This window comes from Centroberyx gerrardi, chromosome 15, assembly GCF_048128805.1.
Source record: "Centroberyx gerrardi isolate f3 chromosome 15, fCenGer3.hap1.cur.20231027, whole genome shotgun sequence".
In the NCBI taxonomy this organism is placed as follows: Eukaryota; Metazoa; Chordata; class Actinopteri; order Beryciformes; family Berycidae; genus Centroberyx; species Centroberyx gerrardi.
The window spans coordinates 28,050,376-28,069,948 of record NC_136011.1 but is presented as its reverse complement, the minus strand read 5'-3'; the positions used below and the strand labels follow the sequence as shown (position 1 = coordinate 28,069,948).

At 39.0% G+C, this 19,573-nt stretch overlaps 2 protein-coding genes across 2 annotated transcripts in view; one reads left to right on the top strand and one right to left on the bottom strand.

The window, feature by feature from the left end:
• The window catches only part of pcgf5a (polycomb group ring finger 5a), a 34,687-nt gene extending 28,164 nt beyond the window's left edge, over window positions 1-6,523 (bottom strand). Inside the window, exons 1-2 of the mRNA XM_078288773.1 lie at window positions 6,313-6,523; window positions 551-1,471 (exon numbers count right to left, since the gene is read on the bottom strand). Of these exons, the coding sequence (XP_078144899.1) occupies window positions 551-665 (115 nt within the window). The 5' untranslated portion in view covers window positions 666-1,471; window positions 6,313-6,523. The remainder of the gene's footprint in view (window positions 1-550; window positions 1,472-6,312) is intronic.
• slc22a15 (solute carrier family 22 member 15) overlaps window positions 1-17,875 on the top strand; it is a 438,052-nt gene extending 420,177 nt beyond the window's left edge. The window contains exon 14 of the transcript XR_013507217.1: window positions 17,797-17,875. The gene's annotated coding sequence lies outside the window, so the exon portion shown is untranslated. The remainder of the gene's footprint in view (window positions 1-17,796) is intronic.
• Window positions 17,876-19,573: the final 1,698 nt, after the last annotated feature.

Here is a 19,573-nt window from a genome sequence, read left to right as displayed (position 1 = left end):
CAATAAATGCAACCGTTCTCTTCGTTTGTGAGACGTTTTTATTCCTGTCGTCTTTCAAATAAAAGTTGTAGAAAACTGAGAAGCTTTGGAATCAACTTCTCGGATATTTTGCACTTGTCAGGCAGAACTACTGTTCATGTAACTAAACCAGGGAAACAAGGAAGCGCAGAAATCTGATTGGTTGTTGCCGGTTGATGACGTGGCGACCAGCTTGTTGAGTTTCCCTGGTCGCTCAGCTCTGTGGGAAATTAATGAACTTCAGTGACTTTTTGATCGTGTTTCTCACAGTGTGGAAACAGGGTGAGGGAGGAAAGAAGAGGAAGAAAGAGATAAAGAAATGAACCACAGGGGAGATTAGGGAGTATAGAGCGGGATGCCACAATCTTGTTAGAACTAATTCTTACCTTCCGTTCACCTTGTTAAGCTAGATTTATCCTCTGTTAAGTTACACAAATCACCCACTGAGTAAGACAGAAGGTTGACACGTGCTTGTGTGTGTGTGTGTGTGTGTGTGTGTGTGTGTGTGTGTGTGTGTGCGTGTCCTACTCACAGGTGTGCAGGCACTCGGTGACGGTGGTGGGTTTGATCAGGTATCCCCGACACAGGTAACAGGTGATGAAATGGTTAAAGTCTCTGACCAGGTGCCTCCTTCCTGTGGCGGCCATGTTTGGAGTTTGGTGATGCTGCGGCTAGATAACTGACCCAGGGTCAGTTAAGGTCCGGGATGAAGGTGGGTGAGGGGGGGGGGGGATCAGAGGAGGGAAGCTGAAGGGAGGCGTCCAGAGAGTCGGGAACGTCCATTCACAACAGCGAGGAATGGAAGTTTTACAGTTACAGGCAACTGCTAAATTTTCGTAATAGTAGGATTTTTTCAGTTTTGAATTGAATGGGGTCTAATGGAGCGTCACACACCTCCATTCACCCCCACAACACCGGCTTATGTTAGTCCAGGCTAGTGCAAAGACGTCCTCACTAGCCACAATTTAAAAAAAGTGGGCTAAATGAGAGGTAACAGATAGTCAAATAGATTCGATAACAACTGTGAAAAATCCAGTTCCATCCTGAACCCAAATTCCTGGTTCTAGTCGTTTTTTTCCTCAGTAAAGTCTCCCGCTCTGCCAGGATTTTACTCAACTTTTATTGAACCAGGTTCGTCCCGCTGAGCATTTCTGCCCGGTGCCGCTTCACACGAACAGCTTCGTCGAATTCCCAGTATTCCCAGAGAGTGAGATGTCTCGCTTCTCTTCCCGTCTCAGCCGGGGCGCCATTTTTAATCCAGAGGGGGTCAAAGGTCGGCCGATAACAACGGGGCCAAAGACCTGTTAACACTGGAGCGACCTCTGCATGGTCAGCCCGGTCCCGGTCGGTACATCCATCATTATGACGAAGCTGCTGCTGCTGCTGACTCCTTCATTCTCTTAGAGGGAAACACGGTGAGAAAGCACTGTCTGATGAACTTTGGATTAATTACCTAGGGAATAAAAAACAGCAATCAGTATGTTAGAACATGTTTTAAAGCTGCACTAAGCAAGATTTTCATGTAAAAATACACCCATCTTAAACCATATTTTAGATATTATAAAGACAATAAAGGAAGAAGTTTTTGCTCAAATAATGGGAGTGATAAATTAGTTAGTGTGTCCACAGAAACAAACACTGAACACTCTGCTTTAAAGCTGTACTAAGCAAGATTTTTATATCAAAATACAGCAGCTTTATCAGCCTAAATCACAAAGTGATGCTGCATCAGACAAGAGCCCATCCCTCCTAACTGAGACGCTGTAGATTCACTCAATTTGTACAAATGAAATTCTAGTTTTGGGTTTGGTCACCGGTGGGAAATCTTCTCCACACAGGAAGAGATGAATCGAAACTTCAGACTGAAATCCAAACCGTCTCCTAAACAGCAGAGAGCAGCTCCGTCCAGAGAAACCCGGACTCACCAATGTTACAGCTTTTCCTCTCTCGTCTCTTTGTTTTTCCTTTGGTATAAAGCAGAGGTGTCACCAAGTCAGCTTTGCTCGAGTCCCAAGTCAAGTCTCAAGTCTTGAGGCACAAGTCTGAAGTCCAAGTCAAGTCCATGTCATTAATGTCAAGTCTCAAGTCTAAATGTAGAACAGCAAGTCAAGTCAGAACAAATCAAGAGTCCAGTATCAATTTAATATCTTAAAGAAAACTAAATATCTAGGACTTTTCAATGCAATATGGTTTTAATAGGATAAAAACTTGGTAAGAGCATCATGAGTTTGATTTCTATAATCAGTTTCAACTTCAATAAATTCAATCATTCCATACAAATTCAGAAAACAGGATTTAAATTCAGTCGTCCGCTGGAACAAATCTCATCACTTTCAATCTAAGTCATTTACACAAACACAAGATCTCAAGTCAAGACTTTAGAAACCTTTTCAAGTCATCAAAGTACAAGTCAGAGTCAAGTCCCAAGTCACCAGAACCCAAGTCAAGTCAAGTCTCAAGTCTTCTCTTCATGCATCAAGGCAAGTCTCAAGCAGTTAAAACTGCGACTCGAGTCTCCACCTCTGGTATAAAGCATCACAGACCGGCCGGTTGGTAAACAGTTTAGTGATGTCACCTTACAGGATTTCTGGGTATTGAAGTTCTAATTTGAAGTTCAATACTGGAACAAAAAAAAGACAAGATCATATCACCCCAATTTTAGCATCTTTACACTGGCTTCAGAACTGATTTTAATAATTTATTGATCATATTTAAGGCACGGACGGCTCTGGCACCAAGCTATATCTTAGACCTTCAACCCCATAAGATCCAGACTGCAGCCTCAGGTACAGCAGGTTCCTACTGCCTGTTCCAAAATCTAGATTAAAAAGAAGAGGCGATCGGTTCTTCAGCAACTCACTTTTATAGACTTGCTTTTATGTTATTTGTTTTTAACTTTCCTTTTTATGTCTTTGCCTTGTTTCTATATTTCTCGACTTATTGATTTTGCTGGTTTTATATGTTTTTTATCCCTTGTAAAACGCTTTGTAACTGTGGTTTGAAAAGTGCTGTATAAATATAAAGATTTTTTTTTTCAAGCAGTTACCTGTCACTTTAGCATCCATTTATCCAGCAAAAGTTAGCTAAGCATGCAAGCTTTTCTTCCAAATTTTTCCCCAGCCAATCAGGGGATTCGAACCAGCAACCTTCCAGCTCACAAACCCACTTCTCTCCTCCTGCCTCCCCGAAACCAAAAACACAAACAGTGATGCACAGGGCAACTTTTTAGGCAGCTCCAACGGGGCAACAGTGCTCACAGAGTTGCCTCAGCATCGTTGCTTTCATCACACAGTAACATTTTGCTGCCAGGAGACATCTGAAGGAAACTCTGACCCTGCGTCTCACTTGGTTGCCGGCTGCTGGGAGCGTTGCCGATCTACTTTGTTCAGAAAAGGTACGTAAAATTATCTGGATGGCATGAGACAGAATAAGCCCAGGTGAGACTGAATGAAGCTGGAAAAAGATAAATTTGAGTGTGTCGTGTATCTAATAGCTGTATCTATTATCCTGAATTATTATAACCCAGAAACACTTTACAAATATAGCCACAAGCCGTGAGTCTGCAGTTTAACAGGAAAGTTTCGAGACTCCAGACTGCCGCAGGTGAAGATTAGCTCGATGGGAATGTTCAATTTTTTTTTTTTAGGTTTTAACACTCATCGTTTAATACAGAGACACGGACATCCATCCAACAAGATTGTCACAGTTTTGACCTACATGCATCCGTCTATGGATTACCCTTGCTATGAATAGCTAAACACTCCAACGTGGCCCCATTCAATCCCCCTTTGATGGATTTGAATGAATTTGGGTTTGCCTGTGTCAAATATAGATACAGATATGAATGCTGAGTTTCGCGGTGATGCGTTCAAACCCACTCGGAAGTTTCATATTCATTGTGCAAAGCTATTTATAAGCTATTTATCTGATGTGGTTGTGTCAGCAGCCTGCAGGCTTGAACCCCAGGCTGCAGTTACAGTAAATGAAGTGAGCCAGCCAGTAAATGTGTTGGGATCTGGGATTAGTCACCATTCAGGTCTGACTCACTCCTTTGTCCCATTCCCTGATTACAGGCTACAACGAAATAGTAATAATTATCAATTTTACCATAATAACAATTACAGAAGTAAACTATTAGTTTGGCAGGTAGACTGTATTCAAAAGACCCCGTCCTCATATAACTTTCACCAGTTTAATACTATTTAATATATACAAACTTTACATGTTGCATTTATATTTTTGTTCAGTATATTATATATATTTACCTGACCTCGGATTTATGTCAGCCTAACAAGATGGGTCATTCAAACGTATTATAGTAATCCTATAATAAACTGTAGAAGGATACTATACAGTTACACAACAAAACTACAGTATGAGTCCTACAGCAATATTATAGTGATTCTATAGAAGATACAAACACCATAAAGTACTATAACATGTTTTTATGTGTCGCCTTGTTGCATCTCAAATTGCCTTGTGGGACAAATAAAGTCTAACTTGCACTTGAACTTGAACGCCACTATAAAGTCACTGTTGAGTACCACACACAGTCCCCATAGGAATATTATAGGAACATTATAGTGATACTATAGGAGAAAAAAATACCACAAAGTACAATAATGTCACTACTGAGTACCACATTCACATTATAGGAATATTATAGTGATTTTTCATTAGGGAAAGACCCTCTCTTCATATAACTAAGGCTACATCAGTTTGACACTACTTATTATGATGTATACTGTAAATCTACTTTATAAAGATAAGGTCAGTTTAAACTCAGTATTGAATACCACAGACACACTAGGCCTATAAGTTCCTGTAGGAATTTTATAGTGATGCTATAGTGAAAAAAAAAAAAAAGTCAGCATAAACTCATAATTTCATACCACAGGCACACTATAAGTCCCTTTACAAATATTATAGTGATACCATAGGAGATTAAAAAAATGTAAAAGTACAACAAGGTCACTATAAACTCACTATTGAGAACCACAGACACACTTTGAGTCCCTATAGGAATATTATAGGAATATTATCATGGGAGGTAACGTGCGCTGAAGTCAGTATAAACTCACTATTGTGTATCACAGACATACAGGTCCTTATGGGAATATTATATGTATATCATAGTGACACTATAACAGATAAAAATACCATAAAGTACAGTATGGTCACTATAAACTCAGTATTTAGTATCACAGACTCAGTATAAGTCCCTGTGGGAATATTATTGGAATATTACAGTGTCACCATGGGAGATAAAGTACAATAAGCTAAGTATGAACTCACATCTGAGCATATAGGTCCCTTTAGGAATATTATAGTGATTTTTCATCAGGGAAAGACCCTATATCTTCATGTAAATTACATCCTAAAGATGCATGTCATGTGGGTAAACTCTGTGTGACAAATGTGAAGGTGTATCTCTGTGGGTTTTCCCTCCACAGCTCTGTGCAGAAACTACAGACAGAGGAAAGAGTGAGCAGTGATTCTTTGGTTCAGCGTGGGTCGGTTTTGCTAGAAAAATCTCAAGTGCGCAGCTCAGAAATCCCCTCAATGTCCGTCAATGAGACACACACACACACACACACACACACACACACACACACTGAGCAGGCGTGTTATTTATTCACATGGAGCGGATCTGCTTATCTCATCGTTAGGCGCGTCACGGTCTACGTCACCTGTGTCAAAACAACATCAATGGACGCCACACACACACACGCGCGCATACAGGCTACTCACACACCTATATATATACACATAGGCTATACACGCACGCGCACGCTCGTGTAGGCTATACATACACGTGCGCGCGCAGAAATACGCTCCTACGCATGCACATACGCACGCGCGCCATGCATCCCGTGCATCTACACACACACACACACACACGCGCGCGCGCGCGCACGCAGCACGTATCGACAGTAAAAGTTGCAGAGGGAACAAGTCACGGCCTTAAAACGACACCAGTGGAAACACACGCAGGCGGGATTTGCGTTGCATTTGGCATTTTGGCGTGACGATAATATCCCGCATGTGTTTGCACGGCGACGCACTTTGCGTTTCAGGGGAGAGAGAGAGAGAGAGGAGGGGGGGGGATAGAGAGACATACATACAGAGAGAGAGAGAGCGAGAGAGAGCGAGAGAGAGAGAGAGAGAGAGAGAGAGAGAGAGGAGGTCCAGCAGCGTCAAAGTTTGGCTGTACGCGACCGACGTCGGCTGATGAATTCGCCATCCGTGTGAAACGCGCAGTGTTAGAAATAAGAAATAAAAAGCCTTCCTTACCTCCTGCTCACTTTCCGTCTCCCTTCGGAGTTATGGATGCCGAGGCTGAGCAGGAATGTCCACCATGACACTGCCAGGTCCTCCGTAGTCTGTACTGGGTGGAAATAACTCGGGGAGAGAATACGGAACTGGTCGGATCGGATCGGCCCCAGTCCGCCCAGCAGCCAGCCAGCCAGCCAGCCAGCCAGGCAGCCAGGCAGCCAGGCAGGCAGCAGAGAGCAGCGGTGGGCGGGGAGCCACCAGGCTGGGCTGGGAAACTGAAAGCGGTTGTGTAACTGAGTGACTATTGGCCCGCAACACACAGCGTCCTATCTGCTGTCTGAGTGATGTACACAACCCAGTCCGCGCTGTGTTCTGCTCTATAGGCTGGAGGGAATATTAATGAGATTCATTCATACACACATCTCCCCGAGTAGAGTCACACTGAGGGAAGTTATGAAGAAAAGCAAAAAAAAAAAAGCAAGAAAACACTACTACTACTACTACTGTTACTACTACTGTTAGTACTACTGTTAGTAGGCTACTACTAATAACAATAATGATGTAGAAATAAAAAATAGTTTTTGTTAATTAAAAAAATTTCCTATTTCCCTGTTAATCTTTGTGATCTAAATTCTTAGCAGCCTACACATCATACTACTATTACTGTTACTACTACTACTATTATTACTATTACTACTTCTACTGCTGCTGCTACTACTACTATTACTACTACTACTACTATCACTACTACTACTGCTACTGCTATAGGCTACTACTGTTACTAATAATAATAATATAGAAATTAAATTTATTTTTGTTAATTTAAAATAAAACTATTATTATTTCCCTGTTAATCTTTGTGACCTAAATTCATAACTACTGCTACTACTACTACTATACTGCTACTTTTTTGAATGTACTACTACTACTACTGCTATACTGCGACTAATAATAATAATATTACTACTAATACTACAACTGTTGCCACTACCACTACTACTACAGCTACTTTTCTGAATGTACTACTACTGCTATACTGCTACTACTACTAATAATAATTTTACTGCTACTAATACTACAACTGTTACCACTACCACTACTACAGCTACTTTTCTGAATGTACTACTAGTACTACTGATACTAATACTATTGCTGCTGCTTCTACTTACTACGACTGGTACTACTGCTACCAGAGATGGGCAGTATTGTAATTAAATGTATTTGAAATGCGTATTTAATTACTTTTGTGTATTTTGTCATTTGTATTTGCTTGGAGTCTAAAAAATACATAATTTATGTTATTTTTTATTACACATTTGGGAGGTTCCTTTGTATTTCAAAGTACTAAAATTACACCTACTTTCTAGATCAGGTTATTTTTAAAATAGGAACTATCAAACTCAGATATCATCCACTTTATTTTGACCACAGCACAGTGAAGGCAAGAATCCTGATGGAGTATCCAGAATATAAAACAAGACCTTTAGTTCCAAAGTAAAACATTTATTGACAAATATGTTGGACCTTTAATGTTGTGTTGCATCCCCTTTTCTTTTTGAACACCAGGTACCTGCAGGATGTCAGTTTGGTGTTGTGTTGCTTGTTTTTATTTGCATGTGGTTGGCAGTTATTTTTGTTGGTGTGGGTGAGTTGTTTTGGATGTTCATTTCCTTGACATTGTTAGATATGTTACTTTCAGTTTCCTCATGTGGATGCTGAAACCAGAGGCATCAGGTCCTGTCAGGTCGAGTCATTTTGATTTAACTTTACGGTTTCCTTAATGTTTCTCTTAACACTCACCTTGCTGCTGGTCTCCGGTCTCCACGTGACTCCAGAATGACTTATCGAAGCATATGCAAGGTGCCATATGTCCAGTTTCACTTCAATGTTAATGTAATCATTCCAGTGAGTATTTTGATATGTTTCTGTTCTTCTGTCCTGAGTGCGGTCTGTGCTTATAGAACTTTGTGGATTTCCTGGTGTCTCCGCACCAAGAAAACGTCTACAGAAGCAGTCCGGTGAGCACCTTGTCTATTAAGCAGACCGTTGTTCTCTAGACCCGAAGTATTCTTTTTCAAGCATGGGAAGCACTTGGTGGCCCTGATGGTTCAGTCAGCTAGAACATTCTCTATGTAACTGAAAGGTCCTCGGTTGGATTCCCACCTGGGACTGATGTCACCTGGTGTCCCGTTTCCTTGCTGTATTAAAAGCCATGTTTGTTATTTTTCACCCTGGTGGCTCAGACTGCTAGCTCGTCCTCCATGTAACTACAACGTCCTGTGTTCGCCGAACTATGTGAAATATGTTAAAAAGAAGAAGCATTGAAGCCATAAATTTAATTTTGAAAATGTCAAAGTTCGGGCCCCGGTGGCTCAACAGGTAGAGAGCATAACACTGAAGCGGTTCAAATCCGGCCCATGCCCTTTGCTGCATCCCCTCTCTGCCCTGCCTCCCTATTAATAAAGGCAAAAAACAAATTAATTAAAAAGTTTTAAATTTCACATTTGTTTTTTGAAGACAATGTGTGTATTACTTTGGGTATCACTCTTGCTATCTCTGGCTTGACACCGCTACAGTTCAATAAAATTCCTGAAATACACTTGTCTACCTGCCTATAAGGTGAAAACCTATGCTCATATTACTGCAAGTAATATTTCAAGTAGTGCACATTAGACTAAAACCAACTGAGTTTGACATGAAATGAAGTAAAACAACAAGCAGACAAGTTCCTCCATGCTGCTAGCTGGATCATCTAGCTAGCTAGCTAGCATGTTTTGCCATTCAGTAAACTGAGACCAGAGCAGCACGTCACATGGGACCAGATCATTTTTTTATCATAGCTGTATCAAATTAAAAGTTTGACACACCTATCTAGTACAGCAAAAAATCATGTCACTTCTAACAAAAAAACAAAACACATTCATAGACAAATAGCCAATTAGTTAGTTAGCTAAAGGTTGACAACTTTGTTAATGCTAAAGCTGTGTTCACTTAATTATTAATTATTAATTAATTAATTTTAACATAAATACGACCTGTCGAACCCTCCATGTGGGATGTTTTTGGAGCTTTGTTTCTCCCACCTAGTGTCATGAATTGTCAGCGGTGTAAGATAATAAAAATTATACAAATATTATACTTCATTGTATTTTTTATATTTTCAAAATACAAATAACATCTATTTTATTTAAATACATTTCTTGACACCAGTATTTTGTAATTCATTTTGACACAACTGACGAGCAAGTAATTGTAATTTGTAAAAAGATACATTTTGATGTGTTATTGCCCATTTCTGACCGCTAATGGTGCTGCTACTACTATTGGTACTACTACTGCTAATAATAATAATAATAATAATAATAATAATAATGATAATAATTGAGTATGAGTATGAGCACTAACCAAAGCAAAAAACAAAGGGGTAATGTAAAAAGGGAGGTCAAGGACAGATGATTAAGCATCATTACATAAAAGCGAGTCTATAAAAGTGAGTTTGAAGGAGGGATTAACAGATGATCCAGATTTAGAGCCTGAGCTGCTCAGGCTGCTTCCAAAGTCTACAGACCGACTGACGACAAGCAACCAACCAACTCTGATCTGAATCTTCAGAAGGAGCCAGAGGCTCTCCAGGAAAACAAGAAGAAATAACTTTAATTGGAATTACATTTGTTAAATGTAATGGTGGGGACTCGAGTCACATGACTTGGACTTGAGTCACATTTTCAATTGCTTGAGACTTGACTTGATGCATGAAGAGAAGACTTGAGACTTGACTTGACTTGGGTTCTGGTGACTTGGGACTTGACTCTGACTTGTACTTTGATGACTTGAAAAGGTTTCTAAAGTCTTGACTTGAGATCTTGTGTTTGTGTAAATGACTTAGATTGAAAGTGATGAGATTTGTTCCAGCGGACGACTGAATTTAAATTCTGTTTTCTGAATTTGTATGGAATGATTGAATTTATTGAAGTTGAAACTGATTATAGAAATCAAACTCATGATGCTCTTACCAAGTTTTTATCCTATTAAAACCATATTGCATTGAAAAGTCCTAGATATTTAGTTTTCTTTAAGATATTAAATTGATACTGGACTCTTGATTTGTTCTGACTTGACTTGCTGTTCTACATTTAGACTTGAGACTTGTGCCTCAAGATTCGAGATTGACTTGTGACTCAAGCAAAGTTGACTTGGTCACCTAAGTACGGTGAGTGATGACGGAATAATTTTAAACAAACATTAAAGTCACAAGTTCACAAGGTGCACAGTCAGACACCAGAGTTGGAAATCTCAAGGAACAATATAAGAAGAAACAAAATTTAGTTTTCTCAAGTTAACGAGATAATTACTCTATGTCCGTTACATTGCTCTCACGAGATAATGAGAGAATTATGTCGGGAAAACAGTCTTAATAAAATGTATGAATATATGTCCTCAATGGGCTTCTCGTAATAAAATACATAAATGGCAGGCTAAAATACTGTCAGTTCCAAAAAAGGTAAAAATCCTCAAATCCTTTACTTAAGTAAAAGTAGCAATACCATAAACGGAAAAATACTTAATTAAAAGTAAAAGTCCTCCATTCAAAAGTTTACTTAAGTAAAAGTATAGAAGTATGAGCAGTAAAATTAACTGAAGTATCAAAGTAAAAGTCCTCATTCTGTCAGAGGGTTAAATTATTGAAGCATGAACCTGTCAGAAGTGTTTTAATGTTGTCGGTCTAACTGCTCCAGATACTGTTGGGGAGTTTAAACTCTAACAATGCAACATATTTTATGAGCTTATCGTATGTTTTGCATGTAAAACCTTATTCTGCAAAGTAACTAGTAACTCCAGCCGGCAGATAAATGTAGTGGAGGAAAAAGTAGAAAGTCTCACAGAATGTAGTAAAGTGCCAGTACCTCCAACTTGTACAAGTACAGTACTTGAGTAAATGTACTTAGTTACTTTCCCCCTCTGCTGGACACACACAATATATAACGCAAAACCGTGTGGTTCATTACTAAAAACAGACATAATAATAATAATTTGCCTCTCAAGCAAGTCTAGTCAGATTTATTCGAAGGGGTTTATTCCAAAATGCTTTATATTCATTTTGTTGGAGAAAAATGTTCCTGATGCTCATTGCTCATTATTTGAGAAACACAAAAGATTACATCCCCAACAGTTTTATTTGTTTGTTAGTAAAGGACTCAATAAAGCCAAGATCAGTGATACTAAACTGAGTTTTTCATGCCGGCAGTCGTTTTGTCATTTTTCAAACAGTCGATATCTTCTTATCACTTTGGAATGAAACTCTTTGTTTATGAAGCAATTTTAATAGACGGGTTCGCCTCAAATCCTTAACAGAGCAAAGAAAGAAACACAGAGAAAAAGAAGAGACGTCACTCGTTCAGAAATATGAGGACAGAGGTTTCGGTCCGAATAAGAACACCAAGGTTTTTTTTTTGTGCAGATCCATTTTTTTCTGAGTTCTTATCATCCCAATTGTTTTCATTTAACAGAAATGTAGCTTACAGAAAGAGAGAGAGAGAGAGAGAGAGAGAGAGAGAGAGAGAGAATGAATGACTCTGTTCCTATATGATCCATAACATTACTGTTAACTGGGGATTCATTTCAATATGGCTGCTGTCCCCCTTCATCCTTCCCTAAACATAAACCCCTCATCAGCACTCACACACAAATACATGCATAGGATATACTATATATATATATGTAATTAATATGTATCAATCTTAATGTTGTGTTAATATTATTTTGTTTCATTGATTCTTGATGCTTTGGCAATATTGTTGTTGTGACATTCATGCCAATAAAGCAAATTTTAATTGAATTGAATTGAATTGAATTGAGAGAGAGCGAGAGAGAGAGAGAGAGAGAGAGAGAGATCATCAGAGGAAAATAAAAAAGAGAGAAAGACGTTGATGTGGCAGGAAGCCGAATGAAAGCTGGGGAGGAAATGCTGTGTCAGTCTCTCTCTCTCTCTCTCTCTCTCTCTCTCTCTCTCTCTCTCTCTCTCTGTCTCTCATCTCCCCATCTGTCTCTCTTTCTGCGTCCCTGTCTCTCTCTCCCTCTTATCTCACTCTTAATGTGCTGCTTTCTCTCTCTCTCTGTTTCTCTGATCTCTCTCTCTCAAAAAACATCCTCAACAGTCAGTCTCTTCCTTTTTCTATCTTTTTTCCCGTCTTTCTCCACCCCTCTTCTCTCTCTCCCTCCCTCCCTCTCTCTCTCTCTCTCTCTCTCTCTCTCTCTCTCTTATTAATGCTGCCCTGGAGTTCATGCTTTCTTTCCTGCCTGACAGATGACTTGACAAATTGGGAATAACTAATGTTTCCCTGAAGCAGAATCATTCGTTAGCTCTGTTTTTTTTTGTGTGTTTTTTTACCTCTCGCTAACAAGGCGACAGTAAACAAGTCGTCCCCCAGGAATGATGCAGGCGCCTCCTATAGACCAATCAGGAACGAGATGCACCGTCCCTCCACGTTTCATCAAAATCGGACCGTTGGTGCTGCAGTTATGGCTTTTTAAAGTGTGAAATGTTACGAAACCTTATGGTATAGTTTAATGTTTTTATTTTTTTTATACAGCGGAGAACACAGTGTCAAAATGTATCATTCCTCCAGGTTTTGACAAAATCGAGTTTTCAATCAAGTTTTCGTTACAGGCCGAAAAGTGAGTTTTGAAAGGCAGAGATCTCAGAATCACTGAGTCAGTTGGTATTGAACAACAGCCCTGTCAATATGGTCATTTTGTGCTGTGGCATGGTAATTATCTGACTCATTACCCCTTTAATACCTGCACAAGCTTGATTTATATTCATGGAAAATTTCATTCCAAAACTTCGACATGCAATGCTGTTGAAGAAAATCTGAAATCTGAGTTCAAAGCAAAGCTGCAAGTTCACGAAATTAAGCTATTAGTATAAATCCTGTCATTAAATCTGTCATTAAATTAGCTCCATAAAGAGGGTGGAAGGGAGAAAGGGAGACTGAGAGAGGAAGACAGGAAGAGAGAGAGACAAAAGGCAGGAACTGAGCAAAAGGAAAGGTTGATTTGTGAGAAAAAGTGAGTGAGAGGGGAAGAGAGGGAAAAGGATGGAAATCAGAGAGAAACAGATAGCGAAAGACAAAGATATATTGAGAGAAAAAAGGGACAGGGAGCGATAACGACAGGAAGAGTGATGCTGCAAAGAAAGTGACAGAGAGGGAGAGAAAGGAGGAAAGAGGAAAGAGAGAGGGGAAGGAAGAACAGAGAGAAAGAAGAGAGATTATATAATTAAGACTGAGAAAAAGAGAGAACAGAGAGAGATAAAAAGAGAAAGTGACAGATACAGAGAAAAGAACAGAAAGATAAAGACAGATACAGAGACAGAAAGAAAAACAGAAGGAGATATAGACGCATACAGACACAGAGAAAAGGGAGAGACACCTAGAGAGAGAGAGAGAGAGAGAGAGAGAGAGAGAGAGAGAGTCTGCTGTATATATATTTTCAACATGGCAGCAGTTCTGTATTGGTATCAGTTTATTTTGGCATGTTGTCTGTGAATAAAGACAGACTCATGTTCACACGCCTGTCGTGCTTCATCCATTGTGTAACACACACAGGAGGACATGGAGACAGAAGCTAAATATACAGAGAGAGACTGCAGAGAGATAAAGCCTCTCTGCAGCTTTTACAGTTAATGGATGTGTAGAAATATATATAAAGACGGCAAGAAAAACTCCCTGTGACACGCTGCAAGCTAAACTGCATTCACACCCTGATTTGAGGAGCATGTGGGGTGTGTGTGTGTATGTGGTGGTGGTGGGGGGGGGTGTGTGTGTGTATGTGTGTGTGTGTGTGTGTGTGTGTGTTCACCGTAAAGTATTCAATATTTTCTGTAAAATCTTTATTGTGATTATTCTGATTGTTAGAATTCTAAACTTAATTAGTTTTGCCATTGCAGAGACACTAAGCACTTAACAGGAATCAATACTTAAATACTTCAAATTAAAATACAATACTACTGTAATATAATAATAACAATAATAATATTATTATATTTCAAGCCAGTAGCACAAAGTGCTTTCCAAGAATCAATACAACTTTAGATATGTAATACTACTACTACTAGTGCTACTAATAAATAGAAGAAAAAGAACAAGAAGACGAAAAAGAACAAGAACAAGAAGAAGAAGGACAAGAAAAAGTAGTAGAAGAAGAAGAAGAAGAAGAAGAAGAAGAACAAGAACAACAATATAAGCAGTATTTGTATGTAATTTCTTCTTTCTGGAAAATAAATTTCAATACACTTTTACTTATTTTTACTCATTTTTAGTTATTGCAGAATGGTTTAAAAAAAAAAGAAGAGTGAACACACACTCCTGCCAGCGTAAATCAGGTGTCAGACTGAAAAAAACAAAGCATAGAGCAAAAGCAGAGTTTGAACACTTAAAGCTGCTAAAGCCACTAAAAGTGCATGAATTTATTAACACCAGTACATGTGTGACGTTTCGAGCTCCAATTAAAACACAGCGGCAGTAAACGGCCGCACCTTCCTCCCTCCAGGACCTGATCATGTGTTCAGACGCCACTTTAGTTCTATTCTAAAACTGTAAAAAAATAAATGCAGAAGGGGCGGGGCTTGTTGGCAGACAAAGACAAAGTCGAGCAGTGTCCAAGTGTCTGACTGCAGGCTTGCAGGGCGGGGACGTGCTGAACAGGGGCGGTGTTAAACGTGGCGACGTGTTAAACGTGGCGACGTGTTAAACGTGGCGACGCGTTAAACGTGGCGACGCGTTAAACGTGGGCAGGGTCAAATGTGTCGGTCAGTTTTTACTGGGTTCATACCCATCTGCTGGTTGTCTGATGTAATTACAGATTATGATATTGACAGGTTAACACCCTATTTTAACAGTTTATGGTACTACCTCGGTTTTTGATAAACACATACATTTAAATATGAAAATGATGTTATGTTTTCACTGTATTTATAACTAAGCTAATTGCAGTGACTAGCTTTCGTGAAATATCCACTATTTTACACATTTATCTCAGTATGAAAGAAATCTGCTTACATTTATTTTAACATAAAAAAAAACACAAAAAAACCCAAAACTTTATTCCATCTGTTTACATTTGGGAAAGGCCTAAATTTGAACCCACAATTAGCCCCATTATCAGCAGTTGGTACATTCTACTTTCTGTAAGTTTCTACGCACTAAAATAACAGAAATGAGCAAATGGTCTAAAAGTTTATCCTGTGTAGTGAGCAGAGAGCTGAATCTCAACACCATTTGTTGCTTTTTTTTTAGTTGCAGAACTACTTGGCAAATCAATGGCAAATCGCGTTAGCCACTTAGCCGCTAGCCGACCGACCGACTTCAGCCTACACTTCCGCTTCGGCTCCCACAAACCATTCGATGAGTGATCCAGGTCAAACGTGTCAAACAAATATTTAATACGTCACCGTCCCACAAGCCTGCAGTTAGGTCCTTCTCTTGAAGGTTCCCAGAATTCTGTTCTCCATTTACATTTTAGGCACTTAGCTGATGGTTTTATCCAGAAGGGCTTAGAATCATCTTCCTGATGTTGAGTTGCAGCCTGTTTTGCACAATCCACATCTCAGCTGTCTCAAAACTGAAAAATCCTTCTATAACTCGTCTGCTTCTCTTCATCTACATCTCCTCCTCTGTGATCGGTAGAGATTTAATAAGGGAAATCAATAAGAGATAATGGCTTTTACCTGGATTCACCTCATCACTTCAACATTGTGAAATTTTAACATTTTTTAGGTGGAGGCTTCAAATAAGCCCATTGGGTTTTCTGCCTCTCCCTGCACTGTATATTATTTGTTATCTTTGTCATTTGTCTATTTTTTAAATTGTGCAAAAATAAAACTAAACTAAACTAAGTGCACTTCATGAAAACAGTGAAGTGTCCCTAATATTTGTACATTCAGAGTAAGCTTCAGTTCCTAGATTGCTAAATTTACACACAACCAAAAACCAGAATGTGCTTCAGTAGGCAACTTCGCTTTTATTCGCCCCAAGCGGCAGCAGGAGGTAACTGAATCTTTTGAAAGTTTGAAGGACTTGATTACCCAGAAATCCTGTAAAGTGACATCATGACACTAAATGTCTTCTTCTTTGTGTCTCTTGGTGGCAGAGGTGATGAGTCCAACTTTCTCTGCTCGCTGCTGTTTAGCAGACAGTTTGGTTTTCACTCTGAAGTTTCGATTCGTCACTTCCCGTGCACCGAGAGGGTTTCCTGCCAGAGACCATACTGACAACACAATTTAATTATCATTTGAACAGAAAATCTAATCAGAAAATTATTATTATTATTTTTTTTTTATTATCTTTTTGAGAACAACACGAGGAGTATACATACATAAATCTCATTCACAAAACAGACAAAACAAGGCAAGGGAAGCACAACATGATGAGATATAACAATCATGTGACAATGTGGAGGGAAACATAAAAGGTTAGTCAGTGGAGTAATGAGGGTCGAGCCTACTCCAAACAATCAGGGATCCTGATTGATATCCAAACATATCATATCCTCAAGATATAAAAGACAAAACAAAAAACAAACAAGATAAATAGACAAACAAAACAACACAAACTATTACACTCAGATCCTGCCGTTGTCATAGTCACTGAGATTGGTGTAAGAGATTTTTAAAGTCAAATTCTGTATGAGATTGCCATATTTTATATAGGATTCTTGGTGATTTTATCCACTTCTCTGAAATCAATGTATGGTAGATGTTCCAAGTTGTATGGATAAATATCCAAGGATTCTACTCTAGCATGAAGTATTTAAAAACCATTGTTTAATCTGAGTTAGTTGAGCTGACAAAAAATAATAATAAAAGTTGGGAAGCTTCAGGCCACCAGTTTCATATGGTAAATACAGCACTGGCATCCGAACTCGTGGGGATTTGTTGTTCCAAATAAAAGAAGACAGCAGACTCTGAACCCTTTTAAAAAATGATTGTGGCGGTATAGTCGTAAGATTTTGAAATAAATATTAAAATTTAGGCAAAACAGACATTTTAATTATGCTGACTCTACCCATAAGAGAAATGGGAAGCTGACCAATTCTCTTTAATTCCTCCGATATTTTATTAACTGCTGGAAGGTAATTCAAACTAAAAGAGTCTTCCGATTTTCTAGGAATGAACATACCTAAGTACTTAATACATTTAATGGACCAGTTCCAATTGAGTTGATTCTTCAGTGATGTATAGTCAAAGTTGGAAATAGGCATTATCTCCGTTTTATTCCAGTTAACTTTGTATCCTGATAACTTCCCAAAATTTTCAATTAAAGATAACATAAACGGTATTGAGTTTACAGGGTCATGAAGATACAACAAGACAAGGGCGTAGGTTTGATTTTGACATTGGTAGGGACACAAATGGGGGAGGTCCGGAGGGGATGTAACCCCCACTGGAAGCTGAGGCGTTTTGCATTTATGATAGACTTCTGACCGCCATTTCATGTCATCTAGATCAGTGATTCTCAACCTTTTTCATATCGAGGACCCCTAGTTTAGTCCACATTAGAGCCATGGACCCCCATTTGATGAGATTTTGTCTCTCGGACCCAAATCTGAGAATACTTTTATTGTTAGATATGATTTTGATCCAGAATCCCATGACTGTCTGTATTGTAGGTAGAGAGATAACAGTGAAACTAAGATCAAAACAGCCATTCTTCTACATTCTGTAATTGTGTTAACTATTTGTAAATTAAATAATGCTGAAGTTTAACAATTCATCAATTTGCTGGGGACCCCCTGGAACCCCCTCAAGGACCGCTGGTGGTCCCCGGACCCCACGTTGAGAACCACTGATCTAGATAGTTATGGTAGCCAATACACTCATTAACAGACACACAGACACAGGGAGTAGCACATTAATGAATCCTTTACTCAAATTTGCCAGCTGAATGGGACTTTGAAGAGCACATTTTGTTTTAAGGCAGGTACTGTAGTACTGTTGCCTATTCAAACCAACGATCTGTATTTACATTTAAAATAATAATAATAATAATAATAATAATAATAATAATAATAATAATAATAAGATATTGTAAACTATATCCAAACCCTACATACAAACAGCTGAGTCAAACACATGCCTACGCCTGTCATTAACAGAAATGAACTGTTGGCATATTTGTTTTACATCAGTGTTGTCCAGTGTGGCACATATCAGCACTGTTCAATCTCACTTGTGACATGTAGGCTACTTACGGTCGTCACCCGTCACAGACGCACGCGACACGGTACTTAAATAAACTAACTTTAATGGCTAAACACAACTGTTACTAATATAAAATAGGATGGAGTCTTCACTCGCATGCTCGCCGGTAGGTGGAGTTTTGGCTCTTCTTGTACACAGCCCACAGCATTTCATACGTTAGCAAGAAATGGCAAAGCCAATCAGCGATTTTTTGGGGGGGTTAGGGAGGCGGTGTCACGCCAATTTTTATCTGGGTGACGCAATAACATTCTAAAACAGCTGTTATACTAAAGTTTCGTTACAGCGTCCGTTGCTATGCCGACACGGGACACCAATGCACTACACCAATGCAGCGGGACTCGTAGTAGAGAACACTATCTGTTAACATTGACTAGACACTGACGGACAAAACAACCTTTATTGTCAATCAAAATAATTGCTAGGGACATTTCAGAGTCGCTTGATATTGGTAGGGACACGTCCCTACCGTCCCTACCCAATTCTACGCCCTTGCAACAAGATATCGTCAGCATACAAAGATATAAGATGCTCCTCCTTCCCAATCTTAACACCTTTAATGTATTCATGAGATCTAATCATTGCAGCTAACGGTTCGATAGCAATGGCAAACAGTGCAGGTGACGTTGGGCAACCTTGTCTTGTGCCTCCTGAAAGCAAGAAGGGTTTAGAATAGTTGATAATTGTTTTAACAATAGCCATAGGAGAACTGTAAAGAATTTGTACCCAGTAACAAAATTTAAAACCAAAATTGAATCTTCTAAGGACAGACATAAGGTATTTCCATTCGAATGCTTTTTCAGCATCAACCGAGAGAATAACATTCTGGGAATTAAGTTCATTAGTATGGTAAAAAATATCAAAGTACCTGCATAAATTATCAGTAGAAGTACGACCATGAACAAACCCAGTTTGGTCTAAATGAATAAGACTAGGTAAAACTTTCTCAAGCCGTAAATCAAGGACTTTAGCAATGATTTTATAATTTGCATTAAGAATTGAAATTGGCCTATAGGAGGCGCA